Raw genomic sequence first — 15,645 nt, 5'->3', positions numbered from 1 at the left:
CTGGCCTGCCCCTGTTCAGGATGAAGCGAGTAGCAAAATGAAAGCTGGGTGATGAGGAAGTTCCGATTTCAGCACTCAGCAGACCGAGGTGGTTATTTTAAGCTTGCGGGGGTGAGAGTCTTCCAGACAATCAAAGGCGCAGCTCCAGAAAGTTGACAAATCCGCGCATGGCAAAATCAAGAGCGAAGCAAGACCCGATTTCTTTTTCTAGACCAGGGATCGGCAACCAAAGGCCCCCGGGCCATATCCGACCTCCCTGCGGGGTACTGCTTGGTCCCTCCAGTTGCCAGCCAAGAGGCAAGAGAGGTATGTTGAGGGGTGGCTACTGTGGCAGCAGGCACTGCCAGCCAGCCAGGTTGGGGGCGAGGGTGGGAGACGGGGCTTCAGCCCTCCACCCCAGACTCCATTTGCAGATCAGCTGTCCCAGAGAGCTAAGAGCCCACCCCCACCCCCGGGCTCCAGGCACGCCCATCTACCTTCAGCTTACAACTCCCTCTTCAAGCCTTCATGGGCCAGCCGACCTCCTTGTTCCTTCTCTGGTGGCAAACAGACGCAAGACGCATGCCCTGTGAAGAGGGAGCAGACCTTGGCACACTTGCTTAACTGGAAAGTGCTTAGGGTGTGAGCAGGAGTCCCCAGCGGCAGCCCCCGCTCAGCCATGCAGCTGACTGGGTGATCGTAGGCCACTCACGCTCCGCCTTGCCCTACCTCACAGGGTTGTTATGAGGATAAAAGGAGGGAAGGAGGAAGGGTGGGACAAAAAAATGAGTCGATAGAAACGAATAACGGGGGTGGGGGGGTGGGATCCGACTGTTTGTTGGTGCCAGATGTGTGCGCATGTAGACCCCACCCCAACCGCACTCTCTGGGTACAACCCATCCCCCTTTGTTCCCCACAGCATCACTGCCACCGCAGCCAGCATTGGAGCAGCAGGGATCCCACAGGCTGGCCTGGTGACCATGATGATCGTGCTGACATCTGTGGGGCTGCCGACCGAGGACATCACGCTGATCATGGCGGTGGACTGGTTCCTGTAAGTGTCTGCGCGAGGCGGAGGCAGGGGTGCTCCGCACAGCGCCCTCGCTGCCGCCGCGGCTGACTTTCCCGCGTGCCGTCTTTATTCTTGCCCTCCCCCCCATGAGATGATCGTAGGCCTCTTTGCTTTTTTCTGAACGGCTTTTGCCAGATTCAGTGGAAAGAGCAGGTTGCAGGAAATCAGCTGGGAAGCAGTCCATTGGAAGCTTGTAACTGGTGTGAGGACAGAAGGGAAAAAATTAAATGGTACACTCCCCATGCAGTTTCACCACATCATCCATCAGCAAGCCTTGTGTAGTAAGATTCTTTGGTGGGAAAGTGTGATGCATATTGTTGTATCCAGGTTTAATTACCTCAGGCCTCATGGCCTTACTCATGGTCAGTTTCAAAATGTTCTCTCAGAGATAAATACAGAATGTGGATGTATTGTACCATGCAGGTCAGGAGGCTTAGCAGAGGCAAATTCATAAGAACCTAAGAGAAGCCAATGTTGGGTCAGGCCAATGGCCCATCTAGTCCAACACTCTGTCACACAGTGGCCAAAAACACCAGGTGCCATCAGGAGGTCCAGCAGTGGGGCCAGGACACTAGACGCTCTCCCACTGTTGCCCCCCAAGCACTAAGAAGACAGAGCATCACTGCTCCAGACATAAGAACGTAAGAGAAGCCATGTTGGATAAGGCCCAATGGCCCATCCAGTCCAACACTGTGTCACACAGTGGCCAAACCCAGGTGCCATCAGGAGGTCCACTAACAGGGCCAGAACTCCAGAAGCCCTCCCACTGTTGCCCTCCATGCACTAAGAAGACAGAGCATCACTGCTCCAGACATAAGAACGTAAGAGAAGCCATGTTGGATCAGGCCCAATGCCCCATCCAGTCCAACACTCTGTGTCACACAGTGGCCAGAAATACCAGTGCCATCAGGAGGTCCACCAGCAGGGCCGGAACTCCAGAAGCCCTCCCGCTGTTGTCCCCCCAAGCTCACACTAACTCGGCTTAGAGGGAACACTGGGCAGGGCACTAGAAGCCCTCCCACTGTTGCCCCCCCCCAAGCACCAAGAATACAGAGCATCCCTTGCCCCAGCCTGAGAGTTCCTATCTATACCTTGTGGCTAATAGCCACTGATGGACTTCTGCTCCATATCCTCAAACATTTTTTTAGTATTCATCATGAAGCTGATGTCTTTCTCAAGGAGAAAGTACTTTTTGACCCTGGATGGATTTTTGATTTGGCTTTCTTAACCGATATCACAGAGCATCTGAACACATTGACTTTAAGGTTGTGGGGAAAAGGAAAGCTCGTGTGTGACGTGTATTCTGAACTGAAAGCTTTTGAAGCAAAACGAAACATTTTTGTCAAGCAAGTTAGTGAAGGTAACTTTTCAAACTTATCATGCTGCAATGGACTAAAATTTGAGAAAGACGGGAATTTACAATTCAGTGTCGAAAGACACATCGAAGCTCCGAACCTATTGCAGGTGGAATTCCAGACTAGATTCACTGATTGCCATAAGCATGGGAAGGAAATAAGAATTTTTCAGAATCCATTTGAAGTAGCACCAGAAGATGCAAGTAACTTTTTTCAGATGGAACTAATTGATTTGCAAGCCAGTGATCATCTCAGAGACATTTACAAAGAAAAGAGTCTGTTAGATTTCTATTGTGGTCTACATGATATATTTATCAACCTAAAGAAATTCGTTGCAGGCATGTTCACAGTCTTAGGCACCACATACGTCTGTGAACAAACTTTTCCAAGGTGAAAATTGTGAAATCCAATTCAAGACTTACATATGAATATTTACATGACATTTTAAGGGTCACAAACTTGACTTGGACATTAATGCCTTGGCTAACAGAAAATAGCCACAAAAATCACACTGACTTGGTAAGCGTGTGTAGCTAGATAAAAGGATTCCACGGTAAAATACTGTTCCAAAATGGATTGTGTTCAAGTTAACATTTCTTCATTTACCTCTGAATGTTTACTTTTGATTTAAATAGGTAGATTAATATATTTTTAAGATGTGGTCCTCTTTTGGCATTGAACGCTCTAATGAGGCCTCCTGTGCCAGAAGGTTTGGGACCCCCGGTTTAGAGAAATGGGACAGCTGAGGGGGGAACATGACAGAGGTTTATAAAATTGTGCACGGGGTAGAGGAAGTAAGTAGAAGGAATGTTTTCTTCCTCTCCCATAATACTGGTACTTGGTACCTGAGAAAATTGATGGGCAGTGGTGGCTCAAGTGGTTAAGACGCTGAACTGCAGACTGGAAGGTCGGTAGTTCAGCAGTTCGAGACCCGAGTGCCGCATGATGGAGTGAGCTCCTGTCTCTGGTCCCAGCTCCTGCCAACCTAGCAGTTTGAAAGCAAGAAATTGCAAGTAGATAAATAGGTACCACTTTGGTGGGAAGGTAACAGCGTTCTGTGCGCCTCGGCTTCTAGTCATGCTGGCTAAATGACCACGGAAACATCTCTGGACAGCACTGGCTATTCCACTTGGAAACGGAGATGAGGGCTCTTTTTGTAGCAAGAACTCCTTTGCATATTAGGTGACACACCCCTAATGTAGCCAATCCTCCAAGAGCTTACAGAGCTCTTCTTACAGGGGCTACTGTAAGCTCTTGGAGGATTGGCTACATTAGGGGTGTGTCGCCTAATATGCAAAGGAGTTCCTGCTACAAAAAGAGCCCTAAGACTGGCTTTCGAGCAAGGGAAACCTTTACCTAGGTTCAGAGTGAGATAGAAGGAAGGGCTCCTTCACTCAACGATCTGGTGAAGGGAGCTCTGAGCCTCGAAAGCTGATTCTCCCAAAATCTTGTTGCCTCTAAGGTGCTCCCGGACTTGAATCCAGCTGTTCACTCCACAACTAATTGCATGGTGGAATGGGCAGCCAGCAGAGGTAGCCATGGCCATGAGCAGAGATGGCTTTTAAGGGTGGGGGGTGGACAGATGCATGGAGGCCCATCAGCGGCTACTAGCCACGGTGACTAAAGGGAACTTCCCTATTCAGAGGCAGCAAACCTCTGGAGACCAGTGCTGGAAGGCAGCATAAGGGGAAGACCTTGGCCTCTGTGCCCTGTTTGTTGGCCCTGCAGGGCAACCTGCGTGAGACAGGTTGCCAGGCTAGGTGGACCACTGGCCCAATCCAGTAGGGCTCCTCTTCTGTCTTTTCCCAGCACCTAAGACCCCTTTCAACTGATGGCATGCAGGACTCCTCAGCTTCAAAGCTGCTGAGCCAGGGCTCCTTCCTTTCCAACTTCACCAGTTTGTGCGTGGACTCTAGTCTGGTAGAACCGGGTTTGATTCCCCACTCCTCCACTTGCACCTGGCTGGATGACCTTGGGCAAGCCGTAGTTCTGGCACAGCTCTTCTGGAAAAAGAGCCGTTTCTGTCAGAGCTCTCTCAGCCCCACCTACCTCACAGGGTGTCTGTTGTGGGGAGGGGGAAGGGAAAGGAGTTTGTAAGCTGCTCTGAGACTCCCTTGGGTAGTGAAGGGGGCGGGGTATAAATCCAATCTCTTCTTCTTCTTAAAACACATTTTTTGCAGCGCCTCTTTCTGGGGGGCGCGGGGGCTTTCCTTTCCTTCCTCCATCCCTTTTTCTGCAGAGCTGGTCCAATGCAAAGCTTGCTGTTGTGAGAATGTCACACACCCCCCACACACACACACACCATTCGTTGCGAAGAAAATTGCACTATGGGAGGTGGAGGATTCTCCCAGCCTGACTGCTCTCTCTTTTCGTCCAGGGACCGTCTGAGGACCACTGTCAACGTGCTGGGGGACTCCCTTGGGGCTGGCGTGGTGGAACACTTGTCCCGACATGAGCTGGAGCGCCAGGATGCAGAAAACAGCAACTCCATTACGGAGGAAAACGAAAAGCCCTACCACCTGATTTACCAAGAGAATGAGACCCACAAGCATCTCAACAGCGAGACGGCAATGTGATGCCTGAGGAGGGGAGCGTAGGAACAGAGAGGCTCTGAAATGTCGACGGCAGAAAGAGCTGTGCCCAGCCCAGCCCCACCCCCTGGAGGACCTGTGCCGCCAGAAACCTACCTGGGACCTTTGTCCAGCCGTGTCCAGGCTGCTTGAGGATGGCTCGGGGTTTGGCCTCATGCCTCTCCTGTCCCTTTGCCGCAGCCAGTGGCTGCCTAGGCCACAAAACCACATTTCCTTGCCACCAAACATCAGCAGCCATCTTGTGCCAATGTGAGGCCGTTAAACCCAGTGCCAATTTTTTCTCCTAATTGCGCCCATTTCTGAACACTGCCCTTGAAAGCACTTGAGGAAACAGCAGCAGGAGCACCGCCAAATTGGGAAGGGTATATAAGGTCATGCTTGATTGGTATGGAGAGGGAAAGCATTATTTATGGAGACCATTAAAGTGAAGAATTATACATAGCACTTAAAACGATTTGTGCCCCCTCCTGCTCTTGAACTTGCACAGGCAATCTCTGGAGCCTCGCTCAGCCAGCCCTCGCCTCCCAGGTTGCCCAACGCATCTCTCATTCAGACCTGGAACGGGAGAGTCTGCCTGGGCGGACAGAAGTTGGAGGAGCACTTCAGCCTCCCCAGCACACCGAGGAAGTCCATGGGGGAGAGGGCTAAAACCACAAGCCCAGGCTGCTGTGCTCGGGGTGTGTGTGTGCGCTTTTATCTGTCAGGTGATGGGGGGCTCCGCGCTTGGCATGCCAGAGGCACCTCCTGATCTCTCTCTCTCGCACACACACACAGTGGCTCAGGCGACTGGCATCTGTCAGGTGGTTTAGTGGAGGGGCGGGTGCAAACGGTCCAAGACAGATTCAGTGGGCAGCTCAGGGATCTCCGGTGGCTCTACTGGGTGTAGTAAATAAGAAGCTGGAGACCGACTGGTGATGGAGGTGCATAGAAAGTTTATATAGATATAATGGTGAATATATACACAGAGATATACAGGCTATCATACAGCATACCTTAGCTTGAGAGACTAAGTCCCCACCTAGCTTATCAAGCTGATAGCTAATATACTAAACCCAGCCAATCACTAACAATGTGAGTTAATTACCTACTCTAACAATGCCTGATAGAGAACACCTGCTAGTATAACACCTGGCTGTAATCACTTAATCACTAGCATGACAGCTAGGACTGTCAAACAGATCAAACTGATCTAGTAACTGCTTGCTACCTCTATGACCTAGACATATATCTCAATAGGCTCTTCTGCCTAAGGGTGCTGGTCGGAACAGCCCACATGGAGCTCTTGTCCTCAAGGGGCGATTTGCTCTACTGTGCCGTGCTTGGCTGCTTCCCAGAGGCAGCAGCCCATTGCGTCCTGGGGCTGAGTTCCTTCCGTCTTGTTGTGCCACTTGCTGTGGAGGTCACACGGGTGTAAGACTGGTGCAAAACGGTGATGATTGCACAAGGGAGGAGTGTTTGTTTTATAACGTATGTTTTGCAAGAGGCGTCAGTCTTGAAGCGATGCCGCCCACACAGGACGGGAGGACCGGTCTTGCTTGGAGGGAGGCCACTGCGGCCCTCCGTGGGCGTTCCAGTATGCCTTTCCCAGCATAGACAGAAATGGGAGGGAAGCTTCATCTGATGTGTTTCTGCCTGCAGGGGCTGTAGGTTACAGAAAGGCAATTAAAGCAGAGGTGGGGAGCCCACAGGGACGTGTGCCCGTTCTGCTTGGCAGCCGGTGGCCAGACGTCTGCCCAGGCAACCGAGGCCCTGGCAGCATGTCTCAGGCAGCTGGGCAGGAGAAGGGAAAAGGCCACAGCAACCCATCGATGCCTCCTAGACCAGCCAAGCCCACGAGATCCTGGCAGCTCCCCCGGGGCTGGGCTTGCTCCAAGGATGTCTGGCCCACTCCAGCCCTCCTCTCCTACCCCCACCCTGCTTTGTGTGCCTGGACCCCAGCCTCTGCAGGTGGGTGGTGCATTCTCTCCCCGCCCCTCCCCAGCACTTGTGCTGGAAGCGTTGCTTGGCCGTGGAACTCAAGGACGAAAGAGGAAGAGGCACACCATTTTTCATAGGCAGCAGGGTGTGTGTGTGTGGCTTGAGAAAGCTGACAGGAAGAGAGTGGATTCCTTTGAAATGTGGTGTTTTACAGATACAAAGAGTGTGGTGTAGTGGTTAAGCACACGGACTCTAATCTGGGAGAACCAGGGTTGATTCCCCACTCCTCCACTTGCAGCTGCTGGATGACCTTGGGCAAGCCATAGTTCTGATAAGAGCCGTTTCTGTCAGAGCTCTCACAGCCTCACCGAGTGTCTGTTGTGGGGAGGGGAAGGGAAAGGAGTTTGTAAGCCACTCTGAGACTCCTTTGGGTGGTGAAGGGCGGGGTATAAATCCAATCTCTCGTTATTAGTCTCTTCAGTCAGTGGGTTCTAGATCAAATCAAGCCTGAATTCTCCCTAGAAGCTAAAATGACTAAACTGAGGCTATGGACTCAGTCAAGGAAGCCACAGAAGCCCTCTGCTTCCAAGACCAGAACAAGGCTGCTCGCAGGGGGGCGTTTTGGAGATCATTCACTCATCCGGCCGCCATAAGTCAGTAGGGGCTTGATGGCACTTAACCCCCCCCACACACACACACACACACTGGAGACAAGACTGTAGTGGCACCTTAAAAGCCAGCAACACCTATGTCAGAATGAGCTTTTGTGGGTCACTCACAGCCCACTCAGTCAGATAGTCATGTCATGGAAAACCACACTGGGGAATCTTAATGGGGCAGGTTGGAGCGGGTGGGAGTCCAGACTTGTGCAAACTACACTACGAGCCTTTCATTTCAAGTGTAAATCTCGGTGCGAGAGGAAAAGGGGGAGGAATTGATGTAGGAAGGATAGGTATGGGCTGTGAGTGACCCACAAAAGCCCATATTGAAATAGATGTTGTTTGCCTTTAAGGTGGCACGACATTTTTGTTTTATTTTGCTGCAACAGACTTACAGGGTTAGTTTTCATAGACAAGGCCTGTGAGTTGCCCCACGGTTTTATTAAACATTTCTTGGACTCCTTGCAAAATGGGAGCAGCTTGTCCTCTGCAGTATAGGGTAGGGACCAATGTTCCCTCTAAGCTGTGGAGCCTTGTGAGCAAAAAATTCTACTTTGTGAGCTACTGGCCTTAAAGTCGTGTGTGAGTGATTTGGCTGCTGCATAAATTAGTTTGCTCTGGAGCCATCCTTCCTGAGTGAAGACAAAAATGTGAGGGCCGGAGGCTAAAAAACTGTGAGCTAGCTCACCCTAACTCAGCTTAGAGGGAACACTGGTAGGGATCCCATAATTGTGTGGGCAGCTCTGAGCCGGAGTGACCGACACAGCACTGCGGAGCAGGGTCTTTATCCAGAGCGGCTTCTTGCACACCTCCGCATAAAAAGCAGGATTGCTAAATTATGGTTTAAAATTATTCTCCCTTCCCTCCTGCCTTGTGGCTCAAGGTTTTCTTTCCAGCCAAAAGGACCCTGAACAAGACATATGTCAGACTGCAGGAAAGGTTAAGCCGCCTCCTTCCAAAGCACATCCAGGACTCAGCTGGTCAGAAATCCAATTTTGGCTTCATTCACCTGCACAGAGATTCCTGATGGTTTTAACTCTAGTGGTGTGAAATGGAGATCCCAAATCAAACAGGAATCTAAGTGGTGCCACACTGGTCTTAGTGAGAGATCCACCAGGGGGAGGGCAAGTCAGTGTGTCCAGATTGTTTATATGATGCCTGTCTGCATGCTTCCAGTCTAATTTGGGGTTTCCATTTTGTCCTCTAAGTTCTAAATGATGCATGCATTCTAAAGTGCTGGAAGGCTGCAGAAGAATCATTTTATTTTTGGTTTGTTCATATTTATTTTATGCCACTTCTCTCCCTGATGGGGACCCAGAGTGGCCTCCATTATTCTCCTTTCCTGTGTTTTATCCTCACAGCAGCCCTGGCCATGTGTGACTGGCCCAAGGTCAGCCAGCCAGCTCCCGTGGCATAGAGGGGATTTGAAACTGGATCTCCTGGGTCCCAGTCCAAAAGTAACCACTACACCACATTGGCTCTTGCATGGATTTAGACACACAGAAGTTTACTTGACCACAGAGTTTCCAGCAATGCTTAGAGCTAACCTATGTCACCTTGGGTTGTTTTTTTTAACTGCAAGTGACGTAGTGCCATAAACAAAACTGCATGTCTTTTTAAAAATAAATTTCCCATCACTGCTCTGAGCAGCTGAAACCAATTGGGGGCAGGGGATTCCTGCCCCCCACTGAGGGGATGGGCCCCCTAGTACAGAGACCAGTTTTCAAGCATTCAAAATAAAAGAAGAAATTGGATTTATATCCTACCCTTCACTCGGAGTCTCAGAGCGGCTTACAAACTCCTTTCCCTTCCCCTCCCCACAACAAACACCCTGTGAGGTAGGTGGGACTGAGAGAGCTCTTCCAAGAACAGCTCTGACAGAACAATGGCTTGCCCAAGGTCATCCAGCAGCTGCAAGTGGACGAGTGGGGAATCAAACCTGGTTCTCCCAGGTTAGAGTCCACGCACTTAACCACTACACCAAACTGGCTCTCAAATATTAAACAAATAAAAGGAGTACACATATTCTGTACAAACATCAGATTGAGCAAGGATATAAAGAAATGGTGAAAACAATCTTCTAATGCAGGGAAGTCAAACACAAGGCCTGGGGGCCAGAACCGGCCCATCCAGTGCTGTTATGTGGCCCGTGAGCAACTGATGCAAGGGATGGAACAGGAGTCTACTCGGGAATGGGTGGGCAGAGCCACTCCAATTGCGGGTTCAGCATGATGGGACAACCTTGTCTGCAGCAGTCAAGCAGAATTTCAGGGACTGGTAAGTTGGGGGCCACTGTCGCCACATTCATACCTCTCCACTCAGCTTGCAGCTATGGAGATGCTGTCCCAGATGGCCATAGGAATCAGCATTTGCACATGAAGGGATGCAGACAATCCTCTGTTGGGGCACGGGAGCATCTGCCTAGTGCTGCACTACTGGGTCTCCAGTCTGCCCTTGTGGGTTTTTATATCAGTTCTCAAAGTTGGGACATCTCACCATTGTCCCTCAACGCATGGTCAAGATCAAGTCCGTAGGTAAAGGTTTAGCCCTTCATGGCTTGTGCCTCCCGAGTCCAAAGCTGAAAGATAAGAGTGAGATGAAAGGAAGCTGATTCTTCCCGTCCTGAGAATTTATAATCTTGCCTTTGAGAGTCTATCCTCCCTGGGGCCAGTCCTAATCTTCCTGCCTCAAGAAGAAGAAAATACAGTTTAGTCCAGGGGTGTCAAGCAAGGTTTGGGGGCTGGAACTGGCCCATGCAGGGCTCTTGTGTGGCCCGCGAGCAACTGTTGCAAGGGAAGGAACGGCAGGCTATTGGGGGGGTGGGGAGAGAGAGACAATCTCCTCTGCAGCAGTCAAGTAGAATCCCCTGTCAAAAGTCCCTGTCTCAACCGAGGGTAAGGACTTTTGGTATAGAGATGTTGCAGCAAATCAAAGTTACAAAATACCAGAGAGAGACTACATCTCACCCTAGTCTTAGTTGGTGCCACCCGTCCTTTCAGTCTATCCCAACAGTCCAGGAGTGAAAGGACAAGTCTCCTGGCTTCTCAGGGAATTAACAAGAAAGGTCAGCCCCGCAGAGTGGGACTGCAGACTGAGTTTCCAAACACAAAACAGCTGGTAGGTGGTTCAAAGGCCAAGGCTCTGGAAGAAGGCTTTGAGGTCAATGAAGGCCAAACTCACGACAAGATAAAAATATAGTTATTTATTTAAAGTGCGAAAATATTAAAAGAGAGAAGACTGTGAAGGAATAAAATAAATCTAACCATATCCAGCATAGCTAATACCTAGACTCAAGGTTCCTAGTTATCAGTTCTTGGTGCATCTCAGCAGTTCCAGCAAGACAACGATATCCAAGGGCATAGCCCTTCCAAGCAAGCAGTCAAGATGGATGCCAGCACAAGCGGAGCTGTGTAACTACTGACAGGCTTCAGTGCCAAGAGGTTACAAAGCCAGCCTTACAGCAAAAGCTAACTAGGTTTATGGAGAGGGTCTCTGATTGACCTCAGGCCTGTTAGGCCAATCAGAAACCTGAGAGATGATGTAATTCTCTGTGTTGCTAAGCACCTGATCTATCAGCAGATGGACCTGAGGGGGGAGAAACGAAACCATACTGCAGTTAGGCCTCGCCTCTCTCTCACACAGGTGTCCATAACCTCAGGTGCTTGGAATGTGTTAACTGGAAGGTCCAAAGTAAAGTGGTACTCCCAAGCACAGGGGTGTCAAACATGCAGCCCGGGGGGCAGATCAGGCCCTTAGAGGGCTACAATCCGGCTGCAAGGCCCTAGCTGTTTCCTACTTCCTTATCCAGTTATGCTGCTGCTGCTACATCACAGCTTACTTTACAAGACTCTCTCAATCACACAGGAGAGACAGATCGGCAAGCCTCTCCTGTGCGATTGAGTCTGGTAAAGCATTGGCTGAACCTCCTCCCCCTCTTCCTCCCAGAGCTCGCTTCCTGGCCAGGCTGCCTCAATCATATACAGGAGACATGTTTTATTTAAAGTTTTAAAAAATCTTTGTGTTTGTCTGTGTCCTTTATAAAGTTTATATCTCCGCTACCTGGCATTACATTTTATGACACACATGGCCCGGCCCAACAAGGTCTCATTTATGTCAGTTCCAGCCTTCATAACAAATGAATTAGACACTCCTGCCATAGCACTTCAGCTGCAAACAATTTAACTGGCATGGTCATTCTGCTCTGTCTCTAACCCTCCCTGGAAAGATTCCTGTAGGCCTCTCTGCAGCCTGAACCAAAGATTTTATTTCTCAGAGCAAAGCAAGGAACCATTTTTCTTTACACCCTCTTGCTTCAGGGGCAGTCTCACTAGTAAGCTAGGAGCCACATTCATGCCTCTCTGCTCAGCCTGCAGCTCCAGGAATGCTGTCCAGGATGGCCGCGTTTGCACATGGAGGGGTGCAAATGATAAAACAATCTTCTGCTGGGGTCTGCTGGCAGCCTGTTCATGCCCTCCCCCCCATGGCAGCTGTGCTTTGGCCCATGGGGGGCATTCTTTGGCAGTTTCTTTCATACACCAGGGGCAGTGTTCCCTCTAAGCTGAGTCAGTGTGAGCTGGCTCACAGTTTTTTAGCCTCCAGCTCACACATTTTTGTCCTAGCTCAGGAAAGATGGCTCCAGGAACGAGGCTCCCGCCATGCCCTGCCCCATCGGACCTTGCTGCGTGAGCGACCCCGAACGGGGTTTAGCGGAGCCACCAGACGTCACCGAGTGATAAAGCGACCATCCGCAAAAATGGAAAAAGAAAAGAAAAGATCGGCTTAACTGTGAGTTGTCAAAATGCAGAGAAAAAGAACTAAAAATTGTTTCCCCCCCCCCTCCCAGCGAAAAAGGCGAAGAGGTTAATCCTCCATCTGTATAAGCGAAAAAGAAAAGGAGGGGGGGGGAATGAATTGAGCGGACAGTGATGTTTTCCTTTGATGTATTTGAAAGCGAGAAATTTGTCTCTCTGGAGCACATTTTAAGAACTTTCTAAAAGTAAACAAAAAAGAAAAGATGTCGGAGCTGGGCAAAAGCGAGCGGAGAAGGAGGGAGGGACTTCCGTCTGGGCGTTTGCTTGTGTGCGAGAGCCGGCTGTTGAATGTTTGGACTGTTTATGGCTGTGAATCTGACGGGAGTTTTGTAAAACGGATAAGTTGGAATTGTGACAGCGAGAAGTGCCTGACAAGCGCTTATATAAGTCAACAATTGCGAGGAGGACCCATAGAGAGTTTGGGAGCGGATATAAAAGCGAAAATGAAATTAATACCATTCTCGAAACTGGGGACCTCCGGTAATGGCATGAAAAGAAGAGGATTTATAGTGCATGAACTGAGAGTATCAACAACAACCCGAAGGAGGATCTAACAAGCCGGAAGGAGAAGACAACAGAGGAAGCTCCTCCACGTCAGCGATAGTAAAAGTACCCAGCACGCAAAGAAGCGGTTCTGAATGTGCACAGAAGAGATCCTTTTTATTAACAGAATCTCAAAGGAACATTACTAACATACTAACAGAGAATACATGTAACAGGACTAAGAAAAGAAGTTTGGCAACACACAGAAGAAGCCCAAGAAGATTAATTGGACATTACTAACAGTTTAATTTACCAGTTTATATATCACTCAGCTTTCTCTTTCTCCCACTGTCTACCCTTCCCTTTTTTTCTTTTAAGCGAAATACCTCCCCTTTTTAGGGGAGCTAATAAAACCTTTATTAAAAAAAAAAGGAAAGATGGCTCCAGAACAAACTATGCAGTAGCCAAATCGCTCATACTTCAGTATTTGAGCCAACAACACAGTGCAAAAACATGGATTCAAGTCATGAATCCTCCTGTATATATTTGATTTTTGCACTGAAACAACATTAAACTATTTTTCTATTGCAGCTCATACAATGAATCTGAAGTTGATTCCCGGTTCCTTATCCAGTTCTTTGTTCTTCGTTTGCAAATATGAACACAAATATTTATTCATTCATTCATTCACGTCATGTATGCCCTGCCTTTCTCCCCAATGGGGACCCAAACCAACTTACATCATTTCCCTCTATTTTATCCTTACAACAACCCTGTGAAGTAGGTGAGTCTGAGAGTGAGTACCTGGCTGAAGACTACCTAGCCATTTATCATGACAAAGTGGGATTCAAATCTGTGTTTCCCAGATCCTAGCCTGACACTCTAACCACTACACCACCCTGATACTTAAATGTTCTGCACCCCCAAACAAGCTTTAAACCTCCACGAATCTTACATCCCTGGACTCGGGGCTTTGCCTTGTAAGTAGGGTTGTCCGCTTTGTGTTGGAAAATACCTGGAATTTTGGAGGGTGGGGCCTGAGGAGGGTAGGGTTAGGGGAGGGGAGAGACTTCAATGGGGTATAATGCCATGAAGTCCACCTTCCAAAGCAGCCATTTTCTCCAGTTGAACTGATCTCTGTCGCCTGGAGATCAGTTATAATCCCAGGAGATCTCCAGCCATCACCTGGAGTTTGGCAAGCCTTCTTCCAAGAGAACCTATGCTGTTCCCTGGTCCTAGTGCCAACTGCTCCAAAGCAGGATGCCCTCAGGAAGAAGATGAAGACACTCCAAACGAAGCTTGGAGCCATCCTGAATGTTGCACCCCAGACTCTGGGAATAATGGCCAGGTGCAACAAGCAGACTACTTCACAGGGCTGTTTTCAATCCTTCATACCAGCCTTGTACAGTTGCCCACTCCAGGTTGGGAAATTCCTGGAGATTTGAGAGTGGAGCTTGAGGAGGATGGGGTTTGGGAAGGGAGTGTCCTCCGAAGGGTATAAAGTCATACAGTTCACCCTTTCAAGCTGCCATTTTCGCCAAGAGAGCTAATCTCTGTTGCTGTCACCTGGAGATAAGTTGTAATTCCAGGAGATCTCCATGTCCCACCTGGAGGTTGGCATTGGCCACCCTACTTGTAAACTGGCAAGGATTTGCATGGGTACCACCATTCATGTCTATTAGCACCGTTTTTTGCTCTAGCTTCCTCCCCTCAGGTTTCTGAGGCAGAAGAGAAAGCTGGGAGAAGTCAGGGAAGTCCCACCTCTAGGCAATGAATGGAGAGTTCCATCTAGGGACTTCTGCCTAAGGTTGCCAACCTCCAATTAGAGCCTGGAGCTCTCCAGGAATGACAAGTGCTTCTCTATGGCTTCTTCCCCACTCCCGCTGGGGTTGCCAATCTCCAGCTGGGACCTGGAGTTCTGGCCCTGGAGAAAATGACAGCTTCACAAAGTGGACTCTGTGGCATCACATCCCTGCAGAACGCCCTCCCCAGGCTCTGTCTCCAAATCTCCAAGAATTTCTCAACCTGGACCTGGCAACCCTAGGCTCTGAATGCGTCCGCTATTCTAGGACTCTCCCTCAGACTCACATTCCTAAAGATATGAGATTCAGGTGGGTAGCCGTGTTGGTCTGAAGCAACAGAAAAAAGGTTTGAGTCCAGTCAGGCACCTTTAAAACCAACCAAGTTTTATTCAAGGTATAAGCTTTTATGCGCACGCACACGAGAGTTTATACCTTGAATAAAACTTTGCTGGTCTCAAAGGTTCCTGACTGGACTCAAACCATTTTTGTGCTGCTTTCAGATCAACACGGCCGGCTACCCACCTGAATTCCTAAAGTGACCTTACCTACATAAAATATACACGTAGAATCAACAGCTTACTAAAACCAGGCGTGAAGGTTGCTTAGTTATGTATCACTCCGCGACTTAATTTAACACGATGATTAGTCTAGTTTAAAGCTCATGCTGTAACACCGCTCTTGACCTAGTTTTAGCAAACCTCTATGGCTCTAGAAGGCGGTCTGTTCCACCACCCCCTATAGAGGTGGTGTCTGTTCCCGGTTTCCTTCTCGCCGGAAATGCTGGACTCGCGACAGTTTGCCGCTCTAGGATGCCGCCCGTCAGTGGTCTTGCGAAAGCCTCCTCCGCCTTTCCCTCTCAGTCGCGCCGCGATGGCGTCATCCATGGGCGCGCTCACGATGGCGGCGGCGGCGGCGGCGCGGCGGCTGCTGTGGCGCTGCGGGCGGCCTCCGCCGGCGCTGCTGGGCCGTGTGTGGC

General features: G+C 49.6%; 1 protein-coding gene across 6 annotated transcripts in view; it reads left to right on the top strand.

Moving 5' to 3' along the window:
* The window catches only part of LOC107111292 (excitatory amino acid transporter 1-like), a 33,946-nt gene extending 28,440 nt beyond the window's left edge, over positions 1–5,506 (top strand). For 4 of the 6 annotated variants that reach the window (XM_015412244.1, XM_015412248.1, XM_015412243.1 and 1 more), the window contains exons 10-12: positions 212–306; positions 899–1,033; positions 4,784–4,945. In XM_015412244.1, the coding sequence (XP_015267730.1) occupies positions 212–306; positions 899–1,033; positions 4,784–4,861 (308 nt within the window). In that variant the 3' untranslated portion in view covers positions 4,862–4,945. Of the gene's footprint in view, positions 1–211; positions 307–898; positions 1,034–4,783 lie in introns of those variants that run through there. The other 2 variants (XM_015412246.1, XM_015412247.1) reach the window with 2 other exon arrangements.
* The last annotated feature ends 10,139 nt before the right edge of the window (positions 5,507–15,645 follow it).

Source organism: Gekko japonicus, unplaced genomic scaffold, assembly GCF_001447785.1.
Source record: "Gekko japonicus isolate JY-2015 unplaced genomic scaffold, Gekko_japonicus_V1.1 scaffold2815, whole genome shotgun sequence".
Lineage (NCBI taxonomy): Eukaryota > Metazoa > Chordata > Lepidosauria > Squamata > Gekkonidae > Gekko > Gekko japonicus.
Note: the sequence above shows the minus strand (reverse complement) of the source record. Positions and strands in the feature narration are given on the sequence as shown.